Here is a 15,906-nt window from a genome sequence, read left to right on the forward strand (position 1 = left end):
TTGGCCGGCGGGTGGGGCAGCCGGTGGGTGGTGGGCCGAGTGGCCGCGGGGTGGGTGGGCCGAGTGGCCGCTGGTGCTAGCCCTCGCTGTATCCACTCTGTAACAAGGTGACTGTAACAGATCGCGGCGCTTCCACTGCGGGGGGGGGGTTTGTGGACGGAGCGGGTCGCGGCCCCTGGGGGGGGGGGGGGGGGCTGGAGGGGGGGGGGGGCTGGAGGGGGGGGGGGGGCTGGAGGGGGGGGGGGGCTGGAGGGGGGGGGGGGGCTGGAGGGGTGGGAGGGTGTTGGAGGGGTGGGAGGGTGTTGGGGGGGGGGTGGGGGAGATGCCGGAGGCGGGGGGCAGCCCCTCCTCCTCTCTCCCCCCCGGCTCGATGGTGCGGTCCGCGGACACACTTCCTGGAGTGAAACAGACCGCGGAGACACGGGGAGGGAGGAGGGAGCGCCGGGGACACCAGGGGAGGGAGCGCCGGGGACACCAGGGGAGGGAGCGCCGGGGACACCAGGGGAGGGAGCGCCGGGGACACCAGGGGAGGGAGCGCCGGGGACAGTGAGGGAGCGCCGCGCCGCACACACACACACACACACACCCACACCGGGGCCAGTGAGGGAGCGCCGCGCCGCACAGTGAGGGAGCGCCGCACACACACACACACACACACACACACACAGTGCCGGGGCCATGGCCATGGCGAGCAGTCTGAAGGACGAGTTACTCTGCTCTATCTGTCTGGGCATTTACCAGGAGCCCGTCAGCTTCGGCTGTGAACATCACTTCTGCCGCCGCTGCATCACTGAACATTGGAGCCGCCAGCGGGGCGGCCGCGACTGTCCCGAGTGTCGGAGATCATTCAGGGAACCGCTCCTGTCCCCCAGCCTGAAGCTGGCCAACATTGTGGAGAGGTACAGCGCCTTCCCTCTGCATGCCCTCCTCCAGCCCCACCGCCCCCACCCCTGTAAGGACCACGACAGGGCCAAGCTCTTCTGTCTCAGCGACAGGTGTCTGCTCTGCTTCTTCTGTGACCAGCCCGCCCTACACCTGCACCACCACGTCACCAACATCGACGAGTCCTTCGAGGAAATGCAGGTAAGCCCACCTGAGCCCCCCTCACCCACCACCTCCCCTCGCCCCCACCCCTCCTCATCTCGCCCCCACCCCTCCTCACCTCGCCCCCACCCCTCCTCACCTCGCCCCCACCCCTCCTCACCTCGCCCCCACCCCTCCTCATCTCGCCCCCACCCCTCCTCACCTCGCCCCCACCCCTCCTCACCTCGCCCCCACCCCTCCTCACCTCGCCCCCACCCCTCCTCACCTCGCCCCCACCCCTCCTCACCTCGCCCACCTAACTCCTGTGCCTATGTGTGTGTGTATATATGTGTGTGTGTGTGTGTATATGTGTGTGTGTCTGTATATGTGTCTGTATATGTGTGTGTGTATATGTGTGTGTGTATACATGTGTGTGTTTGTGTGTATATGTATGTGTGTATAAATACATATACATTATATGAGTGTGTGTGTACATATATATATTGTTTACAGTGCATTTTGTTCACACGTTGTGTTGTGCTGCTGCCGGTGACAATGTCCTTATTTAATGTGGGACTCAGGACAATGGAGCCGCTCCTCACTGGGGCAGCGCCGCCTCAAGCCAAGCCTGGCCTGACATGTTTATTCGGTTTAAAGCCGGTGATTCCAGCTCACCCCAGGGAGGGAGAGGAGAGGGGGAAGGAGGGAAGGGGGGAGGGAAGGGGGGGGAAGGGGGGAGGGAAGGGAAGGGAGGGAAGGGGGGAGGGAAGGGAGGGAAGGGGGGAGGGAAGGGAGGGAAGGGGGGAGGGAGGGAGGGAAGGGGGGAGGGAGGGAGGGAAGGGGGAGGGAGGGAGGGAAGGGGGGAAGGGATGTGTGAACGGGGGCAGCTAAACGCGGCGTGTGAGGTGACGTTACTGAAGCGTGCCCCCCTGTTCCAACAACACAAGGGGGGACATGTTTGGCGGCTGCTCAACCTGGCCTCAATGTTTACAATTAAACGCTGCCGGGAGAGTGGTGGGACCTTCCTACTGTGTGTGGGGCTGTGTGTGTGTGGGGCTGTGTGTGTGTGTGGGGCTGTGTGTGTGTGTGGGGCTGTGTGTGTGTGGGGCTGTGTGTGTGTGGGGCTGTGTGTGTGTGTGGGGCTGTGTGTGTGTGTGGGGCTGTGTGTGTGTGTGGGGCTGTGTGTGTGTGGGGCTGTGTGTGTGTGGGGCTGTGTGTGTGTGTGGGGCTGTGTGTGTGTGTGGGGCTGTGTGTGTGTGGGGCTGTGTGTGTGTGTGGGGCTGTGTGTGTGTGGGGCTGTGTGTGTGTGGGGCTGTGTGTGTGTGGGGCTGTGTGTGTGTGTGGGGCTGTGTGTGTGGGGCTGTGCGTGTGTGTGGGGCTGTGCGTGTGTGTGTGGGGCTGTGTGTGTGGGGCTGTGTGTGTGTGGGGCTGTGTGTGTGTGGGGCTGTGTGTGTGTGTGGGGCTGTGTGTGTGTGTGTGGGGCTGTGTGTGTGTGTGGGGCTGTGTGTGTGTGGGGCTGTGTGTGTGTGTGGGGCTGTGTGTGTGTGTGGGGCTGTGTGTGTGTGTGTGGGGCTGTGCGTGTGTGTGGGGCTGTGTGTGTGTGTGTGTTACTGTGTGTTACTGTGTGTGCGGGGCTGTGTGTGCGCGTGGGGCTGTCTGCGTGTGGGGCTTGTGTGTGTTTGTGGGGGGTACTGTGTGTGGGGCTGGGGTACTGTGTGTGTGGGGCTGGGGTACTGTGTGTGTGTGGTTTGTGTGTGGGGCGTGTGTGTGGCACTGTGTGTGGGGCTGTGCGTGTGGGGCTGGTGTGTGTGTGTGCGTGGGGCTGTGCGTGGGGCTGTGTGTGGGGCTGTGTGTGGGGCTGTGTGCGTGTGCATGTGGGGCTGTGTGTGTGTGCATGTGGGGCTGTGTGTGTGTGTGTGGGGCTGTGCGTGTGTGTGGGGCTGTGTGTGTGTGTGGGGCTGTGTGTGTGTGTGTGTGTGTGTGTGTGGCTGTGTGTGTGTGTGGGGCTGTGTGTGTGGGGCTGTGCGTGTGTGTGGGGCTGTGTGTGTGTGTGTGTTACTGTGTGTGCGGGGCTGTGTGCGCGTGGGGCTGTCTGCGTGTGGGGCTGTGTGGGGCTTGTGTGTGTTTGTGGGGGGTACTGTGTGTGTGGGGCTGGGGTACTGTGTGTGTGGGTACTGTGTGTGTGGTTTGTGTGTGGGGCGTGTGTGTGTGGCACTGTGTGTGGGGCTGTGCGTGTGGGGCTGGTGTGTGTGTGTGTGTGTGGGGCTGTGTGCGTGTGCATGTGGGGCTGTGGGCGTGTGTGTGTGGGGTGTGTGTGTGTGGGACACACGGCGTGTGGGGCTGTGTATGCGCGTGTGTGTGGGGCTGGTGTGTGTGTAGGGCCGTGTGTGTGCGTGGGGCTGTGTGTGTGGGGCTGTGTGTGGGGCGTGTGTGTGTGTGGGGCTGTGTGTGTGTGTGGCACTGTGGGGATGTGCGTGTGGGGCTTGTGTGCGTGTGTGTGTGTGTGTGTGGGGTGTGTGTGTGGGACGCACTGTGCGTGTGGGGCTGTGTGTGTGTGTGGGGCTGGTGTGTGTGTAGGGCTGTGTGTGTGCGTGGGGCTGTGTAGTGGGTTAAACATACAATCCCGTGGGCACAGCTATACTCAGCAGGTCAGGCCACGACTGAAACCGGTTGTCCATAGCTGTTTAGACACGATGCTGGAGTAACAGTGGGGCAGGCAGAATCTCTGGAGAGAAGGATTGGGTGACGTTTCGGGTCGAGAGTGTTGTATTGTCATGTTCCAGGTAGACCAATGAAGGGTGCAGACCTTTCTTCAGACAGCCTTAGACCTGCGTCTGGTGGATGGACACGTGGTTGAATCTGGACTGCAATGGTGTTGGCATTATCCTTGATGGGACTTTACCGTACACTAAACGTTATTCCTTTATCAGGTATCCAGACACTGTGAATGGCTCGCTTGTAATTGTGTATTGTAGTACGCGGAACACAAGCTTTTCACTGTCCTTCAGTTTATGTGGCACTGAACTGAACTGAACTAGGGAGCTGGGCCTTGTAGATGAACCTTGATCTTAGAATAGGCCTTGCCTCTAATCCAAAGTAGGGTCTAAGAAGAGATTCTGTGTGTGTCAGTGCGGTGAAATGTGCTGCCTGTTTCTACCTGCATCAGAAGGAAGGATAATCTAATGTGAGCTTCACTCTTGTCTGTAAGTCACCCGGAACCTGATGGAAGGTAGTGAGATTTCTGAAGAAGTTCACTCAATGCAGTGGGAATGTCACCTCCCTCTGCCCGCTCTTTGAAAGACCCACCCCGTTAATGAGTGGGTTAACATATGATGGGCGTTTGTCAGCACTGGGCCTGTACTCCCTGGAGTTTAGAAGAATGAGGGGGGACCTCATAGAAACGTACAGAACAGTGAGCGGCCTGGATAGAGTGGATGTGGAGAGGATGTTTCCACTAGTGGGAGAGTCTAGGACTAGAGGTCACAGCTCAGAATTAAAGGACGTTCCTTTAGCAAAGGAGATGAGGAGGAATTTCTTTATTCAGAGGGAGGTGAATCTGTGGAATTCTTTGCCACAGGCTGGAGGCCATCAGTGGATATTTTTAAGGCAGAGATAGATAGATACTTGATTAGTACGGGTGTGGGGTTATGGGGAGAAGGGGAGATATGGGGTTAGGAGGGAGAGATAGATCGGCCATGGTTGAATGGTGGTGTAGGGTTAATGGGCCGAAGGATGAGAGGGGATCTTATCGAAATGTATAAGATTATTAAGGGGTTGGACACGTTAGAGGCAGGAAACATGTTCCCAATGTTGGGGGAGTCCAGAACAAGGGGCCACAGTTTAAGAATAAGGGGTAGGCCATTTAGAATGGAGATGAGGAAAAACTTTTTCAGTTGTGAATCTGTGGAATTCTCAACCTCAGAAGGCAGTGGAGGCCAATTCTCTGAATGCTTTCAAGAGAGAGCTAGATAGAGATCTTAAGGATAGCGGAGTCAGGGGGTATGGGGAGAAGGCAGGAACGGGGTACTGATTGAGAATGATCAGCCATGATCACATTGAATGGCGGTGCTGGCTCAATGGGCCGAATGGCCTCCTGCTGCACCTATTGTCTATTGAATGGCCTAATTCTGCTCCTATCACTGATTAACGTGAACTTATGATAACGGAGCAATGAAATTCCTACTTGCCTGCAATTTGTAAATTCCTAAGTGATTCATAAGCGTGTCAGAGCGCGGAAGATCACATGACCATTGGTGCAGCCAAGGGAGTTTCCAGCCGTACCGTCCAATGTGCCCCCGCGGCCCAGCTCCTGAGTGCCGGAGTAACCCAGCGGGTCAGGCAGCATCTGTGGAGAACATGGATAGGTGACGTTTCACAGAGTGCTGGAGTAACTCAGCGGGTCAGGCAGCATCTGTGGAGAACATGGATAGGTGACGTTTCACAGAGTGCTGGAGTAACTCAGCGGGTCAGGCAGCATCTGTGGAGAACACGGATGGGTGACGTTCTGAGTTACTCCAGCATCTTGGGTCTATCTTCGGTGTAAACCAGTTCCTACGCCCTTTGTTCTAGGGACTGATTTCCATAGAACAGTACGGTACAGCACAGGAACAGGCCCTTCGGCCCACAGTGTCCATGCTGAACACGGTGCTAAGTTAAACTGATCCACCCTGCCTCCAGATCCCTCCATTCCCTGCATATCCATGTGCCTGTCTAAAGGCCTCTTCGCCGCTGTTATATCTGTCTGCACCACCACCCCTGGCAGTGCGTTCCAGACACCCACCAGTCCGTGTTGGATGACATCTCCTGGGGATACCTTGCCCCTGTCCCCTTTCACTGGTGGAAAGGCGTCTTGTCTAACGTCAAGCCAAGTCTGCAGGACTGTTGAGAATCGTTGGCAGCCAACTAACCCCATATCTATTTTGATATTCCTATTTTGATATAACTATTATTTCCTGCTAAACCTGTTCTTTGTCCAACTACTACACATACTTGAGGCTGATAATTCAAAGAATTCAGGGCGGCACGGTGGTGCAGCGGGTGGAGCTGCTGCCTCACAGCGCCAGAGACCCGGGTTCCACCCTGACTACGGGTGCTGTCTGTACGGAGTTTGCACGTTCTCCCCGTGACATGCGTGGGTTTTCTCCGGGTGCTCCGGTTTCCTCCCACACTCCAAATATGTACGGGTTTGTAGGTTAATTGGCTTGGTATAAACAAACGTAAATTGTCCCTACTGTGTGTAGGATAGTGTTTGTGCAGGGATTGCTGGTCGGCGTGGACTTGGTGGGTCAAAGGGCCTGTTTCCACACTGTATCTCTAAACTAAACCAAGCCTGGTGCTTGTGTGTTAGTCTCTGACTGTGGCAACTGACTAATGTTGCTGTCCAATAATACGTTTGGACCTGTCTGTTTTGAGCAGCTGCTCACCAATACGCACCGCACAGAGATGTCTATTTTTGATTGCGTCAGGGACTTTGTGGAGTGTATATTAGCGGTCACGCCAGCTTGCCTGCGCTAATGTTTTAATTATTGATGCTAAGGACATGGAAAGTGCAGTCTAGTGAAAGCAACAAAAATTCCAGCAGTCGAATTTGTTGTGGGAACCCGACCTGAAACGTCACCTATCCATGTTCTCCACAGATGCTGCCTGACCCGCTGAGTTACTCCAGCACTCTGTGAAACGGCACCTATCCATGTTCTCCACAGATGCTGCCTGACCCGCTGAGTTACTCCAGCACTCTGTGAAACGTCACCTATCCATGTTCTCCACAGATGCTGCCTGACCCGCTGAGTTACTCCAGCACTCTGTGAAACGTCACCTATCCATGTTCTCCACAGATGCTGCCTGACCCGCTGAGTTACTCCAGCACTCTGTGAAACGTCACCCATTCCTTCTCTCTTTGGTTCCTTGTTATTACATTACTGTGTTTGTAGATTTCTTTCACCAAAAATGGGACCGTTTCATGTTGTCTGACCTGCCAGTGAAACCCAACTCGCATCCACTGCCAACAGTCTCCATCGAGCTACCCGATTCTTGCCTAAAATGGAACACTTTCTGGCAGTCTGTTCTTCCCCTTTTTAAGTAGCACTATCCATAATGCTGTCATGCCATCTTGCACAGAAACCCACGTTAATTTTCAGTTCGTTATACTTTTACACTTTACATATGCACTGTCTAGGAATCATGATGTTTTTAAAAACTGCAAATAGAGTAAAGAAATCTAATGGCACATTTGATCTTTGTATCTGCTTATAAGTGCTGTGGCTTTCTAAAGGAAGTGTATTTATACAGCTGGACTTTATTTTCACAGTGACGCATAGTAGCCCAGGGTAAAATTGGTTAGAAAAAGACACAGAGTGCTGGAGTAACTCAGCGGGTCAGGCAGCATCTGTGGAGAACATGGATAGGTGACGTTTCACAGAGTGCTGGAGTAACTCAGCGGGTCAGGCAGTGTCTGTGGAGAACATTAGTACCTACCTGTACTTGATTAGTGCGGGTGTCAGGGGTTATGGGGAGAAGGCAGGAGAATGGGGTTATGAGGGATAGTTAGATCAGCCATGATTGAATGGCGGAGTAGACTCGATGGGCTGAATGGCCTAATTCTGCTCCTATCACTTATGAACTTATGAACATGGACAGGTGACGTTTCGAATCGAGACTAGACTGATTATGGTGAGAGGGAAGAAAGCTGGGAGAGAGGTGGGGCTGGACGAGGTTTGGCAAGTGATAGGTGGATACAGGTGAGTGGTGGGGGGAGGTTGACTGGCAGATGGTTGGACAAAGGCTAGAGATGAAAAGACAGTGTGGGATAAGGAGAGAAGAGGTGACGCATCGAGGTGAGCAGTGGTAGGAAGGTGTCGCCAATGGTTACTGGGTACCTGGTCTTAATCAGCAGGACAGTCAGTAGATGTGGTGGAGCTGCTGTGTGACACATGTAGATGGGACATGTTGGCCGGTGTGGAGTAGTTGGGCCGAAGGGCCAGTTTCCACGCTGTGTGACTCTGTGCCTCTCTGATTCTCTGCCCCTCGCGTATTCGCTGCTTGGGTCGGGTGGACAGCCTGATTTCAGCATTGTGCCGGGGGGGGGGGGGGGGGGGGGGGGGGGGTGGGGGTTTGCGGGTGGGGGTTTGCGGGTGGGGGTGGTGGGAGGTCATGGAATGATAACCCCGCTGGAGATGGTGCTCTTGGAGAGGCGGAGAGAGAGAACGAAAAGGGGAAAGTGCCTCTGAATGTCTGCCTGGGTCTGGGACCACTGACCTCTATTGATCGGACAAGTGTTGTGCACATGTTGTTTGGGCAAGATAACCGTGTTAGCGTGGCTCCAGATTTATTTGTGTGTTTTGCAAGCTGTGTCTTGTCTACATTCTGATGAACCTGTGTGGGCGGGCGATCACACAGAGACATTCTCCTCCTCTGTGCAAGGATGGCCTTGCCTTTCAAAGCCCGGCGTTTATTGTGCTTCCCAGCTGCATTTATTCGGGGACATGAAGACACTTCAGAATTTTCTCGAGAGAGTTTAGAAACTGCCAGTTCTATTGTTGTTTAATTTGTGCACCCGCACTCTAAAATGCCACACGAGCCACCGTAGATTTAAATAAAGAAAAGACTCATATTTCAGTTAGGTCGCACTGCTCTGAACATGCTGTGCTGTGCAGTGCGGGTTTGTAGGTTAATTGGCCTCTGTAAATTAGCCCCTAGAACAGAAACAAGCCCACATTGTCTGTGCTGACCGTTGTACCAAGTTCTCCGCCTGCACGTGATTCATATCCCTCCATCCCCTGCATGTCCAAAAGCTTCTTAAACACCACGATCGTATCTGCCTCCACCCCTGGCACCCACCACCCTCAAAACGAAACTTGCCCCACACATCTCCATTAAACGTCAACCCTCTCTCACCTTAAAGCCTTGCCCTCAACTCTATTGACATCCATTCCAAACTCTACCCCATTTATGCTTCTCATTGTTTTATATACATTTACGTTTTGTGGGTGGGTGGGGGGGGGGGGGGGGGGAGGGAGCTTGCATTTATTGTAGACTCAGCTGGCATTTAATGAAGAGATTCCTTTCCCAGGAGAGTTATTTCTGTTACGGGGGGAAGCGTGGCAACAAAAGTGCCCACAGCCAGGTACACGAATGTGAAGACTGGTTGACCTGGAGTGATGGTGACTGAGGGAATAGCTCACAGCCCAGTGGAATGAATACTGATTTCTCTAACTTCAGGTCACCTCTCTACGTCACTGCCTACATCTCTTGTCTCCCTTATCCCTAACCTGTCTGAAGAAGGGTCTTGACCCAAAACGTCACCCATGCCTTCTCTCCGGAGATGCTGCCTGTCCTGCCGAGTTACTGTGGCACTTTGTGTCTATCTTCAGGAATAGTTTTATGATGGGAGACACCTGCTGCGGTTTAAAGGTGGTTGTTTATTGACCAGACAGGTTGAACCTAGGTTTGGAGTCTTGCCTGAAAAACCGTGGCTTTGACAATGAATTCCCTTGCAGAGGGATGCCTGGATTAGAGTGTGTTAGCCACAAGGAAAACTTGCTTTAGTTTAGGTTAGAGATACAGCACGGAAACAAGCCCTTCAGCCAACGTGTCCGCGCCGACCAGCGATCTCCCCGTATACGAGTGCTATCCTACACACACTGGGGACAATGTACACATACACCAAGCCAATTACAAACCTGCACGCCTTTGGAGTGTGGGAGAAAACCAAAGCACCCAGAGAATACCCACGCGGTCACACGGAGAACGTACAAACTCTGTACAGACAGCACCCAGAGAATATCCACGCGATCACAGGGAGAACGTGCAAACTCCGTACAGACAGCACCCGCAGTCAGGATCGAACCTGCATCGGGCGCTGTGAGGCAGCAGCTCTACCAGCTGTGCCACCTTGCCTGCCTCCCAGAAAGAGAGGTTGGACCAAGTTGTATTGTTTCCTCGGGAGTGCCAGAGACTGATGGGAAACCCGACAGAGATGTCTCTGTTTATGAGGGGCTTGGACGGGGTAGACAGTCACAACCTTTTCCCAGCATGGAAATAGCAAAGACTGAAGGACATGGTTTTAAGATGAGAGAGGGGCAACGTTTAATAGAGGTTTTGTTTAAACAGAGGGTGGTGGGGGATTGGAAAACCCTGCCGGGGGGGGGGGGGGGGGGGGTGGGTGGGGGGGGTGGTGGTAGAGGCGGTGGTAGAGGCAGATATGACCGCGGTGTTTATGAGGCTTTTAGAGCAGCACATGGATATGCAGGGAACGGCAACGATTTGGATCTTGTTTGGTTTGGCACAGACCCTGTCGGCCAAAAGGCCTGTTCCTGTGTTGCTCTGTTCTGTGTTCTACATGAGACCCCAGCATGTCGTTATAATCCATCTGCTCCAGTTATTCGGGGTGTTTCGGCCTCATGCCCTCTGGTTTTTTTCTGGTGTATGAGGCTTTTCTTTAATGAATTCCTTTGTTGAATTAATTTAAAATGTTGGTTGCTAAGCCCAGCTGCAATTCTGAGAACAAGTGCCGCAGTCTCAGTGTAATATTTTCATAAAGATGAGAGAGAGAGGGAGATAGTAATTAAAACTGAGGGCGTTGTGCGTGATCGATAAGCCATGATCTTGCAGCTCGACTGCAATAATGGCTGCTTTGCATCTCTGATTTACATTGGGACCAGTCTCTGCTCTGGCAGGTATTTGCTTGTGTGCTGTGTTAGAGTGCTCAATGTCTCATGTTACTGAATAGCACGCATTCCTGATGTGGGGAGAAATGAAGAAATAAATTGCTGAAGAAATATTATTCTGCAGAGGGAGTGTTTGGCTTTGCATTCTTTCTTTCTTTCTTTCTTTCTGTCTATCATAGTGGCACTGGCTGACTGTGCAGAAACGAGGAACTGCAGATGCTGGTTCAACAAAAGGGCAGAGTGCTGGAGTAACTCAGCGGGTCAGGCAGCATCTGTGGAGAACATGGATAGGTGACGTTTCACAGAGTGCTGGAGTAACTCAGCGTGTCAGATCCTAAGATGCTGCCTGACCCGCTGAGTTACTCCAGCAGTTTGTATCTATCCAAAATCAGTACCCCGTTCCTGCCTTCTCCCCATATGCCTTGATTCCGTTAGCCCTAAGAGCTCTATCCAACTCTCTCTTGAATACATCCAGTGAATTGGCCTCCACTGCCTTCTGTGGCACAGAATTCCACAAATTCACAACTCTGTGCCCTGGTTTCTGATACCACAGTGATGCAGCGGGTGGAGCTGCTGCCTCGCCGCGCTGGAGACCCGGGTTCGATCCTGACCTCAGGTGCTGTCTGTGTGGAGTTTGCACGTTCTCCCCGTGACCTGCGTGGGGTTTCTCCGGGTGCTCCAGTTTTCTCCCACATCCCAAAGACGTGCAGGTTTGTAGGTTAATTGGTCGCTTAAAAAATGACCCACAATACGTGAAGAAAGATGAGAGGATGGTTTAGTGTAGGACTAGTGTGACAAAGATGTGCAGGTTTGTAGGTTGATTGGCTTCGGTAAAATTGTAAATTGTACCGAGTGTGTAGGACAGTGTTAGTGTGCGGGGATCGCTGGTTAGCATGGACTCAGTGTGTAGGATAGTGTTAGTGTGCGGGGATCAGCACAGACTCAGTGTGTAGGACAGTGTTAGTGTGCGGGGATTGCTGGTCGGCACGGACTCGGTGTGTAGGACAGTGTTAGTGTGCGGGGATCAGCACAGACTCAGTGTGTAGGACAGTGTTAGTGTGCGGGGATTGCTGGTCGGCACGGACTCGGTGTGTAGGACAGTGTTAGTGTGCGGGGATCAGCACAGACTCAGTGTGTAGGACAGTGTTAGTGTGCGGGGATTGCTGGTCGGCACGGACTCGGTGTGTAGGACAGTGTTAGTGTGCGGGGATCGCTGGTTAGCATGGACTCGGTGTGTAGGACAGTGTTAGTGTGCGGGGATTGGCACAGACTCAGTGTGTAGGATAGTGTTAGTGTGCGGGGATCAGCACAGACTGTGTGTAGGATAGTGTTAGTGTGCGGGGATCAGCACAGACTCTGTGTGTAGGATAGTGTTAGTGTGCGAGGATCGCTAGTCGGCGTGGACTCTGGGTAGGATCGCTGGTCGGCGTGGACTCTGTGTAGGATAGTGTTAGTGTGTGGGGATCGGCACAGACTCGGTGGGCCGAAGGGCCAGTTTCCGCGCTGTATATTCTGAACTAAACTAAACACTGGAAATCAATCCTGAAATCTGCACGGGCCTAACATTCCTGCTCTCTGACTCTACTGTTTGCATATCTTTCATTCGTTGTTCTTTATCTCTCTACATCATCGTCTATAATCTCTCGGTTGCCTTGTCCCTAACCAGTCTGAAGAAGGGTCTCGACCCGAAACGTCACCCATTCCTTCTCCCCACAGAGGCTGCCTGACCCGCTGAGTTACTCCAGCACTCTGTGAAACGTCACCTATCCATGTTCTCCACAGATGCCGCCTGACCCGCTGAGTTACTCCAGCATTTTGTGTCTACCTTCGGTTTAAACCAGCATCTGCAGTTCCTTCCTAAACACTGATAAAGTAGATCTCCGTTTACCCGGATAACTTTATTAATATTACTATAATATCTTGGACTCTGGGAGAGGTATTTTCTGTTGCCTGCCTATTATACCCAGAGATGGAGCCTCACTGGACATGGGAGAGCATTATGTACATCGACTGACATGTCCCTGCCTTTCTACCCCTGATGTTTTATGAGCACATTACTAAGAGCGCTTAGATCAGTAGTGAGCTTGCCACCAGATTGTATATTACACTGGCCAATGCCTTTGATTGAAAATTAGTTTCAATAAATCAAGTTTTGGCAGTGAAAGACTGCTGATGCAAAGCCGATTGGAGTCCTGCACAAGTGGATTATTAGTGTACTTGGACTGGGTCATAGTGATAGGAGCAGAATTAGGCCATTCGGCCCATCATATCTACGCCGCCCATTCAATCTTGGCTGATCTATCTCTCCCTCCTAACCCCATTCTCCTGCCTTCTCCCCATAACCCGTGACACCGGCACTAATCAATAATCTATCTATCTCAACCATAAAATGTCCACTGACTTGGCCTCCCTATAGTGTAGGATGGTGCTAGTGTAGGGGGATCGCTGGACAGCACGGACTCGGTGGGCCGAAGGGCCTGATTCTGCACTGTATCTATAAAGTCTAAAGACTCCCTTGGTTTTTAGAGATGGAAGGTGATAGATAGCCAATGCTAGCTGCCTGGGGTCAGACACACAGACCAGGGGCTAGTATGATATGGGGTGGGGCAGCATAAGTATTACTAAACACCAACACCTTCTAGACTGGAGGGGAGAGGAGAGTTGTTTTGGCACCTTTACCAGGCAGAAGTGTTCCACCTGTCCAGTTGCCTGGAACTGTGCAGTGAAATGGGACACCACAGTAAAGCAGGATTATTTCTGCATATTTTTATTTAGAAACACACGGGACAGGTTTGAAGGAATGAAAGAAATCCCATTGATAACTGGACATTTTCCAAATGTGTAGGAAGGAACTGCAGGTGCCAGATTAAACCGAAGGTAGACACAAAATGCTGGAGTAACTCAGCGGGCCAGGCAGCATCTCTGGAGAGAAGGAATGGGTGACGTTTCGGGTTGAGACCTTTCTTCATACAAAGGATCTCGACCCAAAACGTCCCCCATTCCTTCTCTCCAGAGATGCTGCCCATCCCGCTGAGTTACTCCAGCACTTTGCATCGATCTTTGGACATTTTCCTACCTTTGTTATATATTTTAATGCAAATAACGCAGTAAAGGGTGTGTTGTGTGTGTGATTTGACTTTGTGGTTTTGCAGGTTTTTCTCGATTAGGCCAACATTAGGAGATGATTCTCTCGGCAGGTCAGGCAGCATCTCAGGAGAGAGGAATGGGTCGAGACCCTTCTTCAGACTGAAGGTCTCGACCCAAAACGTCATCCATTCCTTCTCTCCGAGATGCTGCCTGACCTGCTGAGTTACTCCAGCATTTTGTGAAATAAATACCTTTGATTTGTACCAGCATCTGCAGTTATTTTCTTACCCTCTCGGTTACCTGTGTGTGAGCTGACTCACAGCAGCACCTGGCCTCCCTGTTTGTGTTTGAGTAGAAGGCAAGGCAGCATTGCCCAGGCGGGTCTCGGCTAGGCGGCAGCTTCATGCTCTCCAGGGCATTTATCCCAGTCCTAATCCTCAAATCCTCATCTCACTGAGTTCTCTTTCCCCTTACTCTGCATCTTGAGTTCGCCGGCTGTTTGAAGCTAATTGCGGTCTCTGCGTCACACTTTAGTTTAGGGATACAGCCTGAAAACAGGCCCTTCGGCCCATCGAGTCCATGCCAAGTGTTCATCGCCCGTCCACACTGGTTCTATGTTATCCCACTTTCGTGATCATTTGCATGCACATCAGGGGCAATGTACAGAAAGCAATTAACCGACAAACCCGCACATCTATGGGGCGGCGCGGCCGTGGGTAGAGCTCCTGCACTGGAGACCCAGGTTCGATCCTGACTACGGGTGCTGTCTGTGTGGAGTTTGCATGTTCTCTCTGTGACCGTGTGGGTTTTCTCTGGGTCACCTGCATTAGTATCTGCTTTATGCATTTTCACCTCCTTGTTTATCAACGTATTTGCTGCTGATTGGTCAGTACATTCAGGCAGCATCTGTGGAGAACGTGGATAGGTGACGTTTCACAGAGTGCTGGAGTAACTCAGTGGGACAGGCAGCTTCTCTGGAGAGAAGGAATGGGTGACGTTTTGGGTCGAGACCCTTCTTCAGATGTTGGTGTATAAGGTCAGCACCTTGGTCATGTGAGCTGCCGTGATGATAGGACTGTGTTGAACCACTCACAGGGGGAGGTCACGGCAGCAACGTCTCATCGCTGCTTATCTTTAGATTCCTTTAGTTAACTCTAGAAGTGCAGCATGGAAATAGGCCCTTCGGCCCACCGAGTCGGTGCCAACCAGTGATCGCCCATCCACACTAGTTCTATCCTACACACTAGGGATCATTTACAGAAGCCAATGAGCCTCCAAACCGGCACATGTTTGGAGTTGTGGTCCAGTGCGAGACCCAGTCGCAGGTGTTGAGCCACTCTCCTTTAGCCCTGTAGTCCACATCACTGGCCCAGCTTGCAGTTCCACAGGTGAACCTTGGCAGAGTGAGGAGTTCGGCCTCGACTGCCGATCTCGCTGGGGATGTGGTGTTGGCGGCCTGTGTTTGGAGTTGGCCACCGCTGTGTTGTGCCGACGTGTGTCTGTGCTCCGTGAGCCAGCGATCGGCCGCAAGAGAGACACGCACTTTTCCAGAACCCAGAGAGAGTTAACCACAGCCTCTACAACCTGCAGCAGCTCACAATACCTGTCCAGCCCTGAACTGGTCGCAGCCGGACAGAGATCCTGGCTCAAAGCCCAAGCACTTACTGAAGCCACAATAGACAATAGGTGCAGGAGGCGGCCATTCGGCCCTTCGAGCCAGCACCGCCATTCAATGTGATCATGGCTGATCATTCTCAATCAGTACCCCATTCCTGCCTTCTCCCCATACCCCCTGACTCTGCTATCCTTAAGAGCTCTATCTAGCTCTCTCTTGAATGCATTCAGAGAATTGGCCTCCACTGCCTTCTGAGGCAGTGAATTCCACACATTCACAACTCTCTGACTGAAAAAGTTTTTCCTCATCTCCGTTCTAGATGGCCTACCCCTTATTCTTAAACTGTGGCCCCTGGTTCTGGACTCCCCCAACATTGGGAACATGTTTCCTGCCTCTAACGTGCCCAACCCTTTAATAATCTTATATGTTTTGTTAAGATTAACCAAGTGTTGCAGGTACAATTGTATTTGACGAAGCTGTGGGCCTGGTGAATGTGCTGCTGAGGTTGCAATGGCA

At 52.7% G+C, this 15,906-nt stretch overlaps 1 protein-coding gene across 2 annotated transcripts in view; it reads left to right on the top strand.

Moving 5' to 3' along the window:
• Positions 1–516: 516 nt before the first annotated feature.
• Positions 517–15,906, top strand: part of trim62.1 (tripartite motif containing 62, tandem duplicate 1) — a 46,337-nt gene continuing 30,947 nt past the window's right edge. For both annotated transcript variants that reach the window (XR_013549180.1, XM_078425708.1), the window contains exon 1: positions 517–1,083. Coding sequence is in view for 1 of the 2 variants with exons in the window: in XM_078425708.1 (XP_078281834.1) it covers positions 679–1,083 (405 nt within the window). In the remaining variant the exon portion in view is untranslated. The remainder of the gene's footprint in view (positions 1,084–15,906) is intronic.

This window comes from Rhinoraja longicauda, chromosome 30, assembly GCF_053455715.1.
Source record: "Rhinoraja longicauda isolate Sanriku21f chromosome 30, sRhiLon1.1, whole genome shotgun sequence".
In the NCBI taxonomy this organism is placed as follows: Eukaryota; Metazoa; Chordata; class Chondrichthyes; order Rajiformes; family Arhynchobatidae; genus Rhinoraja; species Rhinoraja longicauda.